The 16842-nt window shown below is 65.1% G+C and overlaps 1 protein-coding gene across 1 annotated transcript; it reads left to right on the forward strand.

Moving 5' to 3' along the window:
- Window positions 1–1360: 1360 nt before the first annotated feature.
- GTF2H1 (general transcription factor IIH subunit 1) lies at window positions 1361–16526 on the forward strand (the record flags this gene model as incomplete). The annotated part of the gene is given in 11 exon segments (XM_078884511.1): window positions 1361–1483; window positions 2531–2697; window positions 3803–4085; window positions 5100–5259; window positions 7082–7175; window positions 7664–7813; window positions 8844–8923; window positions 11154–11234; window positions 11236–11291; window positions 15759–15849; window positions 16363–16526. Coding segments are annotated over 10 exon segments (1310 nt in total), but the record flags the coding sequence as incomplete, so codon positions are not given.
- Window positions 16527–16842: the final 316 nt, after the last annotated feature.

Consider the following 16842-nt stretch of genomic DNA (forward strand, 5'->3'; position numbering starts at 1 on the left):
GCAGCCGTCCTCAGGTGAAGAACAGGTCTGTCGGAACGACCTGTTATGTTATTATGTTAAATTTGTATTATTTTATTATTTCCCTTCTACGTGACTTTACCGAAAGAACCAAGAACATGGTTCAATGTTGCAAACAGATGCGCGTGAATGCGACTTTAAGTAAAACACCCGTTGTATATAAACGCTAACCGCATACAATCACGTTCACGTTGCACAACAAAAACGGCCGCGTCGCCGCGTCAAATGATGACATTTCCTTTCACAAACGCGGCCAAAACGAGACATTAAGGCCACGTTTACCCATTTCACAATCGCGCAAAGTCTCAACTTTTGACCGCCGATTTAAAATCAATAGCGGAGTAGCAGCCGCAACCGTTACCGTTTTGGCGGGAAAACTTCACTCGCGCATGCGCACACACGACCACAGCGCGCGCACGGCCGTTACGTTGAGACGTGCGGTACCGTTACCTTTTTGGCGGGAAACCTTCACCTCCCTCACTCCTTGCGCATGCGCACACACGACCACAGCGCGTGCACGGCCGTTACCTTTTTGGCGGGAAAACTTTCACCTCTCTCACTCCTCGCGCATGCGCACACGTGCCGAGTCGCCTGCAAGGTGGTGCACCTAGCCTGGCACTGGTGGTGGTGACGTCACGGCCACTCTGAGGCTAACCCGGTCAGCACACAATCATTGTACTTGTAAGTTTACTCGGTTTGTTTATCTCTCATTTGTACCTGGTGATGATTGCCGATTCAAGAGCCGAATGGCTCACAGGACGATACCAAATAAATTAAACTCGAAATGAAATAAATGAAATTGTGTTGCAATCGAAACGTCGAATGCTTTTATTTAATTTACTTTTCTCTTTCTACGTCACTTTACCGAAACAACCAAAGAGTGTAGTGCATACTAGTGTATTGTGTAGTGTAATATATAGTAGTGTATAGTGTAGTGTATAGTAGTGTGTAATATATAGTAGTGTATAGTATAGTAGTGTATAGTGTAGTATATAGTGTAGTGTATAGTAGTGTGTGTGTAGTGTATAGTGTAGTGTATATTAAGTGTAGTGTGTGTGTAGTGTATAGTAGTGTATAGTGTAGTGTGAATCGATTCACATCGTGGTGAACCGCTGCGTCGATTCTGGAGCCATCGATCCATGGATCGAGCCAAGCCACCACCCCCACAACCAAACACGCACAACATGACGTCATACTAAGTTGCAAAACTGGCATCGAGCAAACGCTCAACATTTATGACGTCACATGAACGCAGGCAAATCGGCGTCATACATACAAATACATGACGTCACGGCGGGCATCGTCGAATCGCGACGCACAACGCTTTCGGTGTGCGTGGATGACGTCACGGCGCTCTGAGCCAATAGGAGGCGGCGTTACTGGCAGGCAGCGGAGGGCTCGCGGGGCGCGGTTTCGTGGGCACGCGCAGTCGCCTGCAGCCTCGCGCGGGCGTCACGTGGCCCAGGTGAGGGGGGAGCGGTGGGACAGAGAGAGAGCGGTGGGGGTGAGCGGGTGAGTGAGTGAGGGAGCGGGTGAGTGACTGGGTGAGGCGGGAGCGGTGGGAGAGAGAGAGAGAGCGGTGGGGGTAAGCGGGTGAGTGACTGGGTGAGCGGGTGAGTGACTGGGTGAGCGGGTGGGTGAGCGGGTGGGTGAGCGGGTGGGTGAGCGGGTGGGTGAGCGGGTGGGTGAGCGGGTGGGTGAGCGGGTGGGTGAGCGGGTGGGTGAGCGGGTGAGGCGGGAGCGGTGGGAGAGAGAGTGGTGGGGGTAAGCGGGTGAGTGGGTGAGCGGGTGGGTGAGCGGGTGGGTGAGCGGGTGGGTGAGTGGGTGAGCGGGTGGGTGAGCGGGTGGGTGAGCGGGTGGGTGAGTGGGTGAGCGGGTGGGTGAGCGGGTGGGTGAGCGGGTGAGTGACTGGGTGAGTGGGTGGGTGACTGGGTGAGCGGGTGAGTGACTGGGTGAGTGACTGGGTGAGCGGGTGGGTGAGCGGGTGAGTGACTGGGTGAGCGGGGGAGCGAGCGGGTGAGCGACTGAGAGAGCGGGTGAGTGACTAGGTGAGCGTGTGAGTGACTGGGTGAGCGGTTGAGTGACTGGGTGAGTGACTGGGTGAGCGGGTGAGTGACTGAGTGAGGGAGCAGGGGAGCAACCCAGTGAATGACCCAGTGAGCATGTGACTGACCGAGCGAGTGACTGACTGACTGAGCAGGTGACTGAGCAGGTGACTGACCGAGCGAGTGACTGACTGACCGAGCGAGTGACTGACCGAGCGAGTGACTGACCGAGTGACTGACCGACCGAGCGAGTGACTGACCAAGTGACTGACTGACTGACCGAGCGAGTGACTGACTGACCGAGCGAGTGACTGACTGACCGAGCGAGTGACTGACTGACCAACCGAGCGAGTAACTGACCGAGCGAGTGAGTGACTGAGCGACTGACTGACTGACTGACCGAGCGACTGACTGACTGACCGAGCGAGTGACTGACTGAGCGAGTAACTGACTGACCGAGTGAGCAGGTGAGCGCGGCTGACAATGTCCAGCTCGGAGGAGGTGCTGCTGCTGGTGTCACACGTGCGGTACAGAAAGCAGGACGGGAGCCTCTACCTCATGGCGGGGCGCTTGGCGTGGGGAGCACGCGGCACCCACCGCTTCACCGCCAGCATCGACTACGCAGACATACAGAGTGGGCACTCGCTCACCCACTCGCTCACCCACACGCTTACCCACACACTCACCCACACGCTCACCCACACGCTCACCCACACGCTCACCCACACACTCACCCACACGCTCACCCACCCACCGCTTCACCGCCAGCATCGACTACGCAGACATACAGAGTGGGCACTCGCTCACCCACTCGCTCACCCACTCGCTCACCCACTCGCTCACCCACTCGCTCACCCACTCGCTCACTCACACGCTCACCCACACGGTCAACCACACGCTCACCCACCCACCGCTTAACCGCCAGCATCGACTACATAGACATACAGAGTGGGCACTCGCTCACCCACTCGCTCACATGCTCACCCACACGCTCACCCACTCACTCACCCACACGCTCACTCACCCACACGCTCAACCACACGCTCACCCACTCATCCACATGCTCACCCACACGCTCACCCACTCACTCACCCACACGCTCACTCACTCACCCACACGCTCAACCACACGCTCACCTACTCACCCACATGCTCACCCACACGCTCACCCACTCGCTCACTCACACGCTCACCTACACCCTCACCCACACGCTCACCCACTCACCGCTTCACTGCCAGCATCGACTACGCAGACATACAGAGTGGGCACTCGCTCACCCACACGCTCACCCACACGCTCACCCACACGCTCACCCACACGCTCACCCACACGCTCACTCACACGCACACGCTCACCCAGCCACCCACACACTCACCCACACGCTCACCCAGCCACCCGCTCACCCAGCCACCCGCTCACCCACTCGCCCACACGCTCACCCAGCCACCCACTCACCCACACGCTTACTCACATGCTCACCCAGCCACCCGCTCACCCACTCGCCCACACGCTCACCCAGCCACCCGCTCACCCACTCGCCCACACGCTCAGGCAGCCACCCACTCACCCACTCACCCACCCACTCACCCACCCACTCGCCCACACGCTCACCCACCCACTCACCCACCCACTCACCAGCCCACTCACCCGCCCACTCGCCCACTCGCTCACCCACCCACCCACTCGCCCACTCGCTCACCCACCCACCCACTCACCCACCCGCCCCGCACCCCACTTAGGCCAGAAGATCACTCCGGACGGCAGGGCCAAGGTGCAGCTGCAGGTGATAACGCACGGCGGCGAGGCCACCACCTTCCACTTCACGGGGGGCCCCGCGGGGGGCGGGGAGCAGCCCCCCCCCTCGATGGGCGGGGGGGGCGGCGGGGCCCCCCTCCCCGCCGCCGTGGGGGGGGGCTCAGCGGCCGCGGCGTCCCGCGACCGCGACTCGGTCAAGGAGCTGCTGCAGCAGCTGCTGCCGCGATTCAAGCGCAGAGCCAACCAGGAGCTGGAGCACAAGAACCGGTACGGACGCCCCCAGCCCGCCGGCACAAACACCAAGACCCCCGTTAGCGGCAGAGGTCGCAAACGGGGTTTGATTCCTTACCCCTCGTACCCGTACACGGCCGCACCAGGGTCGCAAACGGGTACCCGTACCCGGCCGTACCCGTACCCTACCCGTACCCTACCCGTACCCAGCCGGGTACCCAGCCGGGTACGGGTAGGGTACGGGTATCGGGTACCCGTACCCTACCCGTACCCTACCCGTACCCGTACCCTACCCGTACCCTACCCGTACCCGTACCCTACCCGTACCCTACCCGTACCCTACCCGTACCCTACCCGTACCCTACCCGTACCCTACCCTACCCGTACCCGTACCCTACCCGTACCCTACCCGTACCCGTACCCTACCCGTACCCTACCCGTACCCTACCCGTACCCTACCCGTACCTGTACCCTACCCGTACCCTACCCGTACCCGTACCCTACCCGTACCCTACCCGTACCCTACCCGTACCCTACCCGTACCCTACCCGTACCCTACCCGTACCCTACCCGTACCCTACCCGTACCCGGCCGGGTACGGGTAGGGTACGGGTATCGGGTACCCGATTGCGACCTCTGGGATGAAGCCACGTTGCAGGCGCGGGTGGGTTGATTCTAGGAACTTGAATTGTGAGAAGAGACAAGACGTTGGGAAATGAGTGACAAACGGTGACTCACCAGTGACTCACGGCCTACCCGGTCGCACAAGGGTCGCAAACGGCTACCCGTACCCGTACCCGGCCTGGTCTACAGGAGGTCGTGGGTTCGATCCCGACCCTGACGACCCCTGCCGCTGTCTATCTGTGTGTGGCTAGGAGATGTTGACTACCTCGCCTGATTTGGATTCAGCACCCTGAAATTAGTCTAAAACAGCTGCAAAAATCCAGGCCAGAAAAAAATGTGTTTTTTTTGTTGACCAGTGCAATGATAATGTATGCTAATTTATGCTAATTTATGCTGATTTATGCTAATTTATGCTAATGCGTGCAGGCTGCTGCAGCAGGACCCAGTGCTGTTCCTGCTGTACAAGGAGCTGGTGGTGGGTCACGTGATCTCGGCCGAGGAGTTCTGGGCCAATCGGATCGCGAGCAACGGAGCCGACGGCCCCTCCCCCTCCGCCCAGACCGTGGGGGTCTCCGCAGCATTCCTGGTGAGTTCAAGGTGGACGTGAGGGTGAGTTCACGGTGGACGTGTGGGTGAGTTCAGGGTGGACGTGAGGGTGAGTTCACGGTGGACGTGTGGGTGAGTTCAGGGTGGACGTGAGGGTGAGTTCACGGTGGACGTGTGGGTGAGTTCACGGTGGACGTGTGGGTGAGTTCACGGTGGACGTGTGGGTGAGTTCACGGTGGACGTGTGGGTGAGTTCAGGGTGGACGTGAGGGTGAGTTCACGGTGGACGTGTGGGTGAGTTCACGGTGGACGTGTGGGTGAGTTCACGGTGGACGTGTGGGTGAGTTCACGGTGGACGTGTGGGTGAGTTCAGGGTGGACGTGAGGGTGAGTTCACGGTGGACGTGTGGGTGAGTTCACGGTGGACGTGTGGGTGAGTTCAGGGTGGACGTGAGGGTGAGTTCACGGTGGACGTGTGGGTGAGTTCAGGGTGGACGTGAGGGTGAGTTCACGGTGGACGTGTGGGTGAGTTCACGGTGGACGTGTGGGTGAGTTCACGGTGGACGTGTGGGTGAGTTCAGGGTGGACGTGTGGGTGAGTTCACGGTGGACGTGTGGCTGAGTTCACGGTGGACGTGTGGGTGAGTTCAAGGTGGACGTGTGGGTGAGTTCACGGTGGACGTGTGGGTGAGTTCACGGTGGACGTGTGGGTGAGTTCACGGTGGACGTGTGGGTGAGTTCACGGTGGACGTGTGGGTGAGTTCACGGTGGACGTGTGGGTGAGTTCAGGGTGGACGTGTGGGTGAGTTCAGGGTGGACGTGAGGGTGAGTTCAGGGTGGACGTGTGGGTGGGTTCAAGGTGGACGTGAGGGTGAGTTCACGGTGGACGTGTGGGTGAGTTCAGGGTGGACGTGTGGGTGAGTTCACGGTGGTCGTGTGGGTGAGTTCAGGGTGGACGTGAGGGTGAGTTCACGGTGGACGTGTGGGTGAGTTCACGGTGGACGTGTGGGTGAGTTCACGGTGGACGTGTGGGTGAGTTCACGGTGGACGTGTGGGTGAGTTCACGGTGGACGTGTGGGTGAGTTCACGGTGGACGTGTGGGTGAGTTCACGGTGGACGTGTGGGTGAGTTCACGGTGGACGTGTGGGTGGGTTCACGGTGGTCGTGTGGGTGAGTTCAGGGTGGACGTGTGGGTGAGTTCACGGTGGACGTGTGGGTGAGTTCACGGTGGACGTGTGGGTGAGTTCACGGTGGACGTGTGGGTGGGTTCACGGTGGACGTGTGGGTGGGTTCACGGTGGACGTGTGGGTGAGTTCACGGTGGTCGTGTGGGTGAGTTCAGGGTGGACGTGTGGGTGAGTTCACGGTGGACGTGTGTGGATGTCTAATGTTTTACTGTCTCCCCGCGTGTCCCCGTGTCTCCCCGTGTCTCCCCGTGTCTCCCCGTGTCTCCCCGCGTGTCCCCGTGTCTCCCCGTGTCTCCCCGTGTCTCCCCGCGTGTCCCCGTGTCTCCCCGCGTGTCCCCGTGTCTCCCCGTGTCTCCCCGTGTCTCCCCGCGTGTCCCCGTGTCTCCCCGTGTCTCCCCGTGTCTCCCCGCGTGTCCCCGTGTCTCCCCGTGTCTCCCCGTGTCTCCCCGCGTGTCCCCGTGTCTCCCCGCGTGTCCCCGTGTCTCCCCGCGTGTCCCCGTGTCTCCCCGCGTGTCCCCGTGTCTCCCCGCGTGTCCCCGTGTCTCCCCGCGTGTCCTCGTGTCTCCCCGTGTCTCCCCGTGTCTCCCCGTGTCTCCCCGCGTGTCCCCGTGTCTCCCCGTGTCTCCCCGTGTCTCCCCGCGTCTTCCCGTGTCTCCCCGCGTGTCCCCGTGTCTCCCAGGCGGACGTGCGTCCCCAGGCTGACGGCTGTAATGGCCTTAAGTACAACCTGACCAATGACATCATCCAGTCCATCTTCACTACTTACCCCGCGGGTGAGACGCGGGGAGACACGGGGGAGACACGGGGAGACACGGGGAGACGCGGGGAGACGCGGGGAGACACAGGGGGAGACACGGGGGGGAGACACGGGGAGACGCGGGGAGACGCGGGGAGACGCGGGGGGACACGGGGGGACACGGGGGAGACGCGGGGGAGACACGGGGAGACGCGGGGGAGACGCGGGGAGACGCGGGGGGAGACGCGGGGGGGACACGGGGAGACACGGGGGAGACGCGGGGAGACACGGGGGAGACGCGGGGAGACGCGGGGGGGGACGCGGGGGGGACGCGGGGAGACGCGGGGAGACGCGGGGAGACGCGGGGAGACGCGGGGAGACACGGGGGAGACACGGGGGGGACGCGGGGAGACGCGGGGAGACGCGGGGAGACGCGGGGGAGACACGGGGGAGACACGGGGGAGACACGGGGAGACACGGGGAGACTCTCTACCCCCTCTCTCTCTACCCCCCCCCCCCCCCCAGTGCGAGAGAAGTTTGTGGGCAACGTCCCGCACGCGATGACGGAGCGCGAGTTCTGGACGCGCTTCTTCCAGTCCCACTACTTCCACCGCGACCGCCTCAGCTCCGGCAGCCAGGACATCTTCTCTGAGTGCGCCAAGCAGGACGAGAGAGGTGGGGGGGTGTGTGTACGTGTGTGTGTGTGTACGTGTGTGTGTGTACGTGTGCGTGTACGTGTGTGTGTGCGTGTGTGTGTGTGTCTATGTGTGTGTATATGTGTGTGTACGTGTGTGTGTGTGTGTGCGGAGTGCAGGGCTGCAGGAGATTGTGGACAGGGGGGTGTATGTGTGTGTGTGTACATGTGTGTGTGTGTACATGTGTGTGTGTGTACGTGTGTGTATGCGTACGTGTGTGTGTGTGTGTGTATATGTGTGTGTACGTGTCTTCTCGGCCACGGTCATTCCCTCCCTTCTCTACGCTTGCGAAACGTGGACCCCCCTAGTGGAGCATCTTCGCCGGTTGGAAACATTTAGGCTGGCCTGCCTACGATCCATCCTGGGTTTGACCAGGCTGGATTGTGTGAGGAGCTCACAAGTCCTTGAAAGATCTGGGCAAAGTCCCATCAGTGAGCTCCTCCGGCAGGCAAGGCTGCGTTGGCTGGGTCATGTAGCCCGCATGCCCAGCCACCGCATGCCTAAACAGCTTTTGTTCGGCCGGATCGAGGGGGCTAAACGGGCGCGGCACGGGCTAGAGAAGAGATGGAGTGATGTGGTACAGGAGGACGTGGAGCTGAGTGGACTTGCCGATGACTGGTACCAGCGGTGTCAAGATCGGCCTCAGTGGAGGAGGCTCGTGAAGGACGCTACTGGGCAGTTGGAGGCAGTCGCCCTCCAACAACAACGGAGGGCGGAGGAGCGACGCTCACAACAACGAGCGGAGCGCCGGGTGGCTAAAGCACAGCAAGTTGGCACAGTAGGGGGCACAGGTGGTGCATCAGCCAGTCATCTCGGTCATCTCGGTCAGTCGACCCGTGGCACCTGGGTCTGCCCCGTGACCTCCTGCCAGCGGGCGTTCGACACTTCACGTGGCCTCAAGGTGCACATGGCCTGGCACAAGCGTCGTGGTGACGTCACCGCCACTTAGTGGCGAATGGCGGTTGTTGTTGTTGTTGTTGTGTACGTGTGTGTGTGTGTGCGGAGTGCAGGGCTGCAGGAGATTGTGGACAGGGGGGTGTGGAATCCTCTGCTGGACCTCACCGCCATGGGAGACTCCTCCCTCGGAGAGGTACGCATGATGTCCACTGTGTGTGAGTCTGTGTGTGTGTGAGTCTGTCTGGACCACTGGATGGGTTCCGCAGGACTGGAAGGATGCCCTGGTGGTCCCCCTCTTTAAGAAGGGGGACCGTACCGACTGTAACAACTACAGGGGCATCTCACTCCTCAGTGTGCCGGGTAAGGTCCTGGCAAGGATTATTCAACATCGCCTTGCTAGGCACGCTGAGGAGAGGCTTGCGGAGCCCCAATGCGGTTTCAGGAAAGGGCGGTCCTGCACAGATGCCATATTTTCTGTCCGTCTGCTACAGCAGAGGTGTAGGGAATTCCAAAAAGACCTACATCTCTGCTTTATTGACCTGGTCAAGGCCTATGATACCATCAGTAGGACTGGGCTCTGGGTTGTTCTTCGTGCTTTCGGAGTCCCTGACCCTCTGCTCACGATCATTAAGGACCTTCATGATGGTGAGCGGGCCCGGGTAAAACTACGTGGCCGGGAGTCGGAGCCTTTCCCTGTACACCTTGGGGTGCGACAGGGATGTCCTTTGGCTCCCACATTATTTAACATCTATTTCGACTGCGTAGTTCGTGAAGCCTTCAATAGCTGTACCGGGGGAATTTCCATTTGGTACAGATATAATGGGAGGCTGATCGACGCCCGGGTTCGATCAAGGGATGGCTCCCTATTGGTCAACCACGTTATGTATGCCGATGATTTGGTAATAGCTGCTCATTCAGAAGAGGAGTTGGAGACGCTGCTGCTGAGACTGGAGCGTGCCACTAAGAGGTGGGGCCTTACCATCAGCCCCACCAAAACTAAGCACCTGCCTGGGTATTTTGTACCATCGGACACTCCACCCCCACAACTCCCAATTGGTGATGGGGCAGTTGTGGAGAGAGTGGAGAGTTTCCCATACCTGGGCAGTGTGCTTATGACCGGCTCCAGTTTATCAGCAGAGGTCTCACTCCGAATCAGTCGAGCGGCAATATCTTTTCATCGGTTGCGTAACGCTGTGTGGAAGCTACCTGGTCTGTCGCTCCGCACGAAGCTTCAGGTCTTCTCGGCCACGGTCATTCCCTCCCTTCTCTACGCTTGCGAAACGTGGACCCCCCTAGTGGAGCATCTTCGCCGGTTGGAAACATTTAGGCTGGCCTGCCTACGATCCATCCTGGGTTTAACCAGGCTGGATTGTGTGAGGAGCTCACAAGTCCTTGAAAGATCTGGGCAAAGTCCCATCAGTGAGCTCCTCCGGCAGGCAAGGCTGCGTTGGCTGGGTCATGTAGCCCGCATGCCCAGCCACCGCATGCCTAAACAGCTTTTGTTCGGCCGGATCGAGGGGGCTAAACGGGCGCGGCACGGGCTAGAGAAGAGATGGAGTGATGTGGTACAGGAGGACGTGGAGCTGAGTGGACTTGCCGATGACTGGTACCAGCGGTGTCAAGATCGGCCTCAGTGGAGGAGGCTCGTGGAGGACGCTACTGGGCAGTTGGAGGCAGTCGCCCTCCAACAACAACGGAGGGCGGAGGAGCGACGCTCACAACAACGAGCGGAGCGCCGGGTGGCTAAAGCACAGCAAGTTGGCACAGTAGGGGGCACAGGTGGTGCATCAGCCAGTCATCTCGGTCATCTCGGTCAGTCGACCCGTGGCACCTGGGTCTGCCCCGTGACCTCCTGCCAGCGGGCGTTCGACACTTCACGTGGCCTCAAGGTGCACATGGCCTGGCACAAGCGTCGTGGTGACGTCACCGCCACTTAGTGGCGAATGGCGGTTGTTGTTGTGTGAGTCTGTGTGTGTGTGCGAGTCTGTGTGTGTGAGTCTGTGTGTGTGTGTGTGAGTGTATGTGTGAGTCTGTGTGTGTGTGCGAGTCTGTGCGTGTGTGCGGGTCTGTGTGTGTGTGTGTGAGTCTGTGTGTCTGTGATTATCTGCGTGGGGAGTGGTGGGTGTAGTGGTTAGCGCCACGCTGCGCTACGAACCCGGCGACCCGAGTTCGATTCCCGCTCACGGCCAACACTGCCGGTTGACGATTATCTAAACCGGTCCTGGGCCTCCCCTAGGTCGACTCAGCCCCAACTGAGTAGCCGGTGTAGCGGTAGTGTGTGGTGAACGTCGCCAGCGCTGGGGAGACAAAGGCGGCCGGGCGTGGTGCTGGCCACCCACCCACCCCCTACGCTACTCGCTAGCGGCACTTGCCCCTACGGCCCTTGGAAGGCTGCGCGGGGGACCTTTGTCTTGTGTGTGCAGGGCTACGGGAGCTCCTCCCCTCCCTCCACCTCCTCCGCCGCCTCGTCGGCCCGGAGCAGCAGCAACGCCATCATCATCCGCCCGTCTCAACCAGCACAGCAGCATGGTGCTCGCTACCAACAGCAACAGCAACTCCAGGTGGGGGGACGGGGAGACACGGGGGGGGGAGACACGGGGGGGGAGACACGGGGGGGGGGAGGCACGTGGGGGGGAGACACGGGGGGGGGGGAGACACGGGGGGGGGGGAGACACGGGGGGGGGAGACACGGGGGGGGAGACACGGGGGGGGGGAGACACGGGGGGGGGGAGACACGGGGGCGGGAGACACGGGGGGGAGGGAGACACGGGGGGGGGGGGGAGACACGGGGGGGGGGAGATACGGGGGGGGAGACACGGGGGGAGGGAGACACGGGGGGGGGAGACACGGGGGGGGGGAGACACGGGGGGGGAGACACGGGGGGGGAGACACGGGGGGGGGGAGACACGGGGGGAGGGAGACACGGGGGGGGGAGACACGGGGGGGGAGACACGGGGGGGGAGACACGGGGGGGGGAGACACGGGGGGGGGAGACACGGGGGGAGGGAGACACGGGGGGGGGAGACACGGGGGGAGGGAGACACGGGGGGGGGAGACACGGGGGGAGGGAGACACGGGGGCGGGAGACACGGGGGGAGGGAGACACGGGGTGGGGAGACACGGGGGCGGGAGACACGGGGGGAGGGAGACACGGGGGGAGGGAGACACGGGGTGGGGAGACACGGGGGGGGGAGACACGGGGGGAGGGAGACACGGGGGGGGGGGAGACACGGGGGCGGGAGACACGGGGGGAGGGAGACACGGGGGGGGGGAGACACGGGGGGGGAGACACGGGGGGCGGGAGACACGGGGGCGGGAGACACGGGGGGAGGGAGACACGGGGGGGGGGGAGACACGGGGGGGGGGAGACACGGGGGGGGAGACACGAGGGGGGGAGACACGGGGGGGGGAAGACACGGGGGGGGGAGACACGGGGAGGGAGACACGGGGTGGGGAGACACGGGGGGGGGAGACACGGGGGGAGGGAGACACCGGGGGGGGGAGACACGGGGGCGGGAGACACGGGGGGAGGGAGACACGGGGGGGGGGAGACACGGGGGGGGGGAGACACGGGGGGGGGGAGACACGGGGGGAGGGAGACACGGGGTGGGGAGACACGGGGGGGGGAGACACGGGGGGGGGGAGACACGGGGGGGGGGGAGACACGGGGGGGGGGAGACACGGGGGGGGGGAGACACGGGGGGGGAGACACGAGGGGGGGAGACACGGGGGGGGGGAGACACGGGGGGGGAGACACGAGGGGGGGAGACACGGAGGGGGGGAGACACGGAGGGGGGGAGACACGGGGGGGGAGACACGGGGGGGGGGAGACACGGGGGGGGGGAGACACGGGGGGGGGGGGGGAGACACGGGGGGGGGGAGACACGGGGGGGGGAGACACGGGGGGGGGGGAGACACGGGGGGGGGAGACACGGGGGGGGGGAGACACGGGGGGGGAGACACGAGGGAGGGAGACACGGGGGGGGGGAGACACGGGGGGGGGGAGACACGGGGGGGGAGACACGGGGGGAGACGGGGGGGGGGGGAGACGGGGGGGGGGGGAGACACGGGGGGAGGGAGACACGGGGTGGGGAGACACGGGGGGGGGAGACACGGGGGGAGGGAGACACGGGGGGGGGGAGACACGGGGGGGGGGGAGACACGGGGGCGGGAGACACGGGGGGAGGGAGACACGGGGGGGGGGAGACACGGGGGGGGGGGAGACACGGGGGGAGGGAGACACGGGGTGGGGAGACACGGGGGGGGGAGACACGGGGGGAGGGAGACACGGGGGGGGGGAGACACGGGGGGGGGGGAGACACGGGGGCGGGAGACACGGGGGGAGGGAGACACGGGGGGGGGAGACACGGGGGGGGGGAGACACGGGGGGAGGGAGACACGGGGTGGGGAGACACGGGGGGGGGAGACACGGGGGGAGGGAGACACGGGGGGGGGGAGACACGGGGGGGGGGGAGACACGGGGGGGGGGAGACACGGGGGGAGGGAGACACGGGGGGGGGGAGACCGGGGGCGGGAGACACGGGGGCGGGAGACACGGGGGGGGGGAGACACGGGGGGAGGGAGACACGGGGTGGGGAGACACGGGGGGGGGAGACACGGGGGGAGGGAGACACGGGGGGGGGGGAGACACGGGGGGGGGGGAGACACGGGGGCGGGAGACACGGGGGGAGGGAGACACGGGGGGGGGAGACACGGGGGGGGGGGAGACACGGGGGGGGAGACACGAGGGGGGGAGACACGGGGGGGGGGAGACACGGGGGGGGAGACACGGGGGGGGAGACACGGGGGGGGGGAGACACGGGGGGGGAGACACGAGGGGGGGAGACACGGGGGGGGGGGGGAGACACGGGGGGGGGGAGACACGGGGGGGGGAGACACGGGGGGGGGAGACACGGGGGGGGGGAGACACGGGGGGGGGGGGAGACGGGGGGGGGGGGGGAGACGGGGGGGGGGGGGGAGAGACGGGGGGGGGGGGAGACGGGGGGGGGGGGGGAGACGGGGGGGGGGGAGACACGGGGGGGGGGGAGACACGGGGGGGGGGGGAGACACGGGGGGGGGGACACGGGGGGGGGGAGACACGGGGGGGGGGAGACGAGGGGGGGAGACACGGGGGGGGGGGGAGACACGGGGGGGGGGACGCGGGGGGGGGGACACGGGGGGGGGGGAGACACGGGGGGGGGGAGACGGGGGGGGGAGACACGAGGGGGGGAGACACGGGGGGGGGAGACACGGGGGGGGGGGGGCGGGGGGGGGGACACGGGGGGGGGGAGACACGGGGGGGGGAGACACGGGGGGGGGGAGACACGGGGGGGGGGGAGACACGGGGGGGGGGGACGCGGGGGGGGAGACACGGGGGGGGGGGGAGACACGGGGGGGGGGACGCGGGGGGGGGACGCGGGGGGGGGACGCGGGGGGGGGGGAGACACGGGGGGGGGGAGACACGGGGGGGGGAGACACGGGGGGGGGGGGGAGACACGGGGGGGGGGGGAGACACGGGGGGGGGGACGCGGGGGGGGGGACGCGGGGGGGGGGAGACACGGGGGGGGGGAGACGGGGGGGGGAGACACGGGGGGGGGGAGACACGGGGGGGGGGAGACACGGGGGGGGGGACGCGGGGGGGGGGACACGGGGGGGGGGAGACACGGGGGGGGGGAGACGGGGGGGGGAGACACGGGGGGGGGGGACACGGGGGGGGGGACACGGGGGGGGGAGACACGGGGGGGGGAGACACGGGGGGGGGAGACACGGGGGGGGGAGACACGGGGGGGGAGACGGGGGGGGAGACACGCGGGGGGGGGGACACGGGGGGGGGACGGGGGGGGGAGACACGGGGGGGGGGGGGCACGGGGGGGGGGCACGGGGGGGGGGAGGAACGAGGGGGGGAGACACGAGGGGGGGGGAGACACGGGGGGGGGGAGACACGGGGGGGGGAGACACGGGGGGGGGGAGGCACGAGGGGGGGAGGCACGGGGGGAGGGAGACACGAGGGGAGGGAGACACTGGGGGGGGGAGGCACGAGGGGGGGAGGCACGGGGGGAGGGAGACACGAGGGGAGGGAGACACGGGGGGGGGAGACACGGGGGGGGAGACACGAGGGGGGGAGGCACGGGGGGAGGGAGACACGAGGGGAGGGAGACACGGGGGGGGGAGACACGGGGGGGGAGGCACGAGGGGGGAGGCACGAGGGGGGGAGGCACGGGGGGAGGGAGACACGAGGGGAGGGAGACACGGGGGGGGGAGACACGGGGGGGGAGACACGGGGGGGGGAGACACGAGGGGAGGGAGACACGGGGGGGGGAGACACGGGGGGGGAGACACGAGGGGGGGAGGCACGGGGGGAGGGAGACACGAGGGGAGGGAGACACGGGGGGGGGAGACACGGGGGGGGGGGGGGAGACGCGGGGGGGGGGAGACGCGGGGGGGGGGAGACGCGGGGGGGGGGAGACGCGGGGGGGGGGAGACGGGGGGGGGGGGGACGCGGGGGGGGGGGAGACGCGGGGGGGGGGAGACGCGGGGGGGGGAGACGCGGGGGGGGGGGACGCGGGGGGGGAGACGCGGGGGGGGGGGGACGCGGGGGGGGGGAGGAACGAGGGGGGGAGACACGGGGGTGGGGGGGGGAGTGAGACATGGTTGTTGTTGTTGACGTGATGGTTGTTGTTTACTTGATACAATTCTCACGACGTTTCGGCCACAACGCAAGCAGCCGTCCTCAGGTGAAGACCAGGTCTGTCGGAAAGACAGCGTCTGAATGAATCCCTGCAGTCACGAAAGCTTTAAATCGAGGTTGTTGTTGTTGACGTGATGGTTGTTGTTGTTGACGTGATGGTTGTTGTTGTTGACGTGATGGTTGTTGTTGTTGACGTGATGGTTGTTGTTGTTGACGTGATGGTTGTTGTTGTTCACGTGATGGTTGTTGTTGACGTGATGGTTGTTGTTGTTGACGTGATGGTTGTTGTTGTTGACGTGATGGTTGTTGTTGTTGACGTGATGGTTGTTGTTGTCGTCAGGGGCTCTGTGAGTGGTGAGGCGGTGAAACGCTGCGGTGGAGACGCCGAGAATCAACAACAACAACAACCGCAACAACCACCCACTAAGAAGGTGCTCGGTGGTGGCGGTGGTGGGGGTGGTGGTGGTGGTGGTGGGGGTGGAGGTGGTGGCGGTGGTGGCGGTGGTGGGGCGGTGGTGGCGGTGGTGGGGGTGGTGGTGGTGGCGGTGGTGGCGGTGGTGGCGGTGGTGGCGGTGGTGGTGGCGGTGGTGGTGGCGGTGGTGGCGGTGGTGGGAGTGGTGGCGGTGGCGGTGGTGGGGGTGGTAGCGGTGGTGGGGGTGGTGGTGGTGGTGGCGGTGGTGGGGGTGGCGGCGGCGGTGGCGGCGGTGGCGGCGGTGGCGGCGGTGGCGGCGGTGGGGGCGGTGGGGGCGGTGGGGGCGGTGGTGGCGGTGGTGGCGGTGGTGGCGGTGGTGGCGGTGGTGGCGGTGGCGGCGGTGGTGGTGGTGATGGTGGTGGTGATGGTGGTGGTGGGGTTGGTTATGTCTAGTGGTTGTTGTGGTGGTTGGGGATGTGTATAGTGGTTGTTGTTGTGGTTGTTGTTGTGGTTGTTGTGGTGGTTGTGGTAGAAGTGTGTGGAGGAGGCGTGCCGCTATGAGGACCTGCTGGAGCCGCGTCCCAGCGAGACGGTGACACTGAACCTCAAGAGATCAGACCGGTACCACAACCACCACCACCACCACCACCACAACCACCACCACCACCACCACTATACATACAACCACCACAGCTGGTGTGTGTGTGTGACTGTGTGTGTGTGACTGTGACTAAGTGTGTGTGTGTACACTGTGTGTGACTGTGTGTGTGTACAGTGTGACTGTGTGTGTGTGTACACTGTGTGTGTGTACACTGTGTGTGTGTACACTGTGTGTTGTGTGTGTGCACTGTGTGTGTGTGCACTGTGTGTGTGTGCACTGTGTGTGTGTGTGTGCACTGTGTGTGTGTGTGCACTGTGTGTGTGTGTGTGCACTGTGTGTGTGTGTGCACTGTGTGTGTGTGTGTGCACTGTGTGTGTGTGTGTGTGCACTGTGTGTGTGTGTGTGTACACT

This window comes from Lampetra fluviatilis (genome assembly GCF_964198595.1).
Source record: "Lampetra fluviatilis chromosome 48 unlocalized genomic scaffold, kcLamFluv1.1 SUPER_48_unloc_1, whole genome shotgun sequence".
Classification (NCBI taxonomy): Eukaryota; Metazoa; Chordata; class Hyperoartia; order Petromyzontiformes; family Petromyzontidae; genus Lampetra; species Lampetra fluviatilis.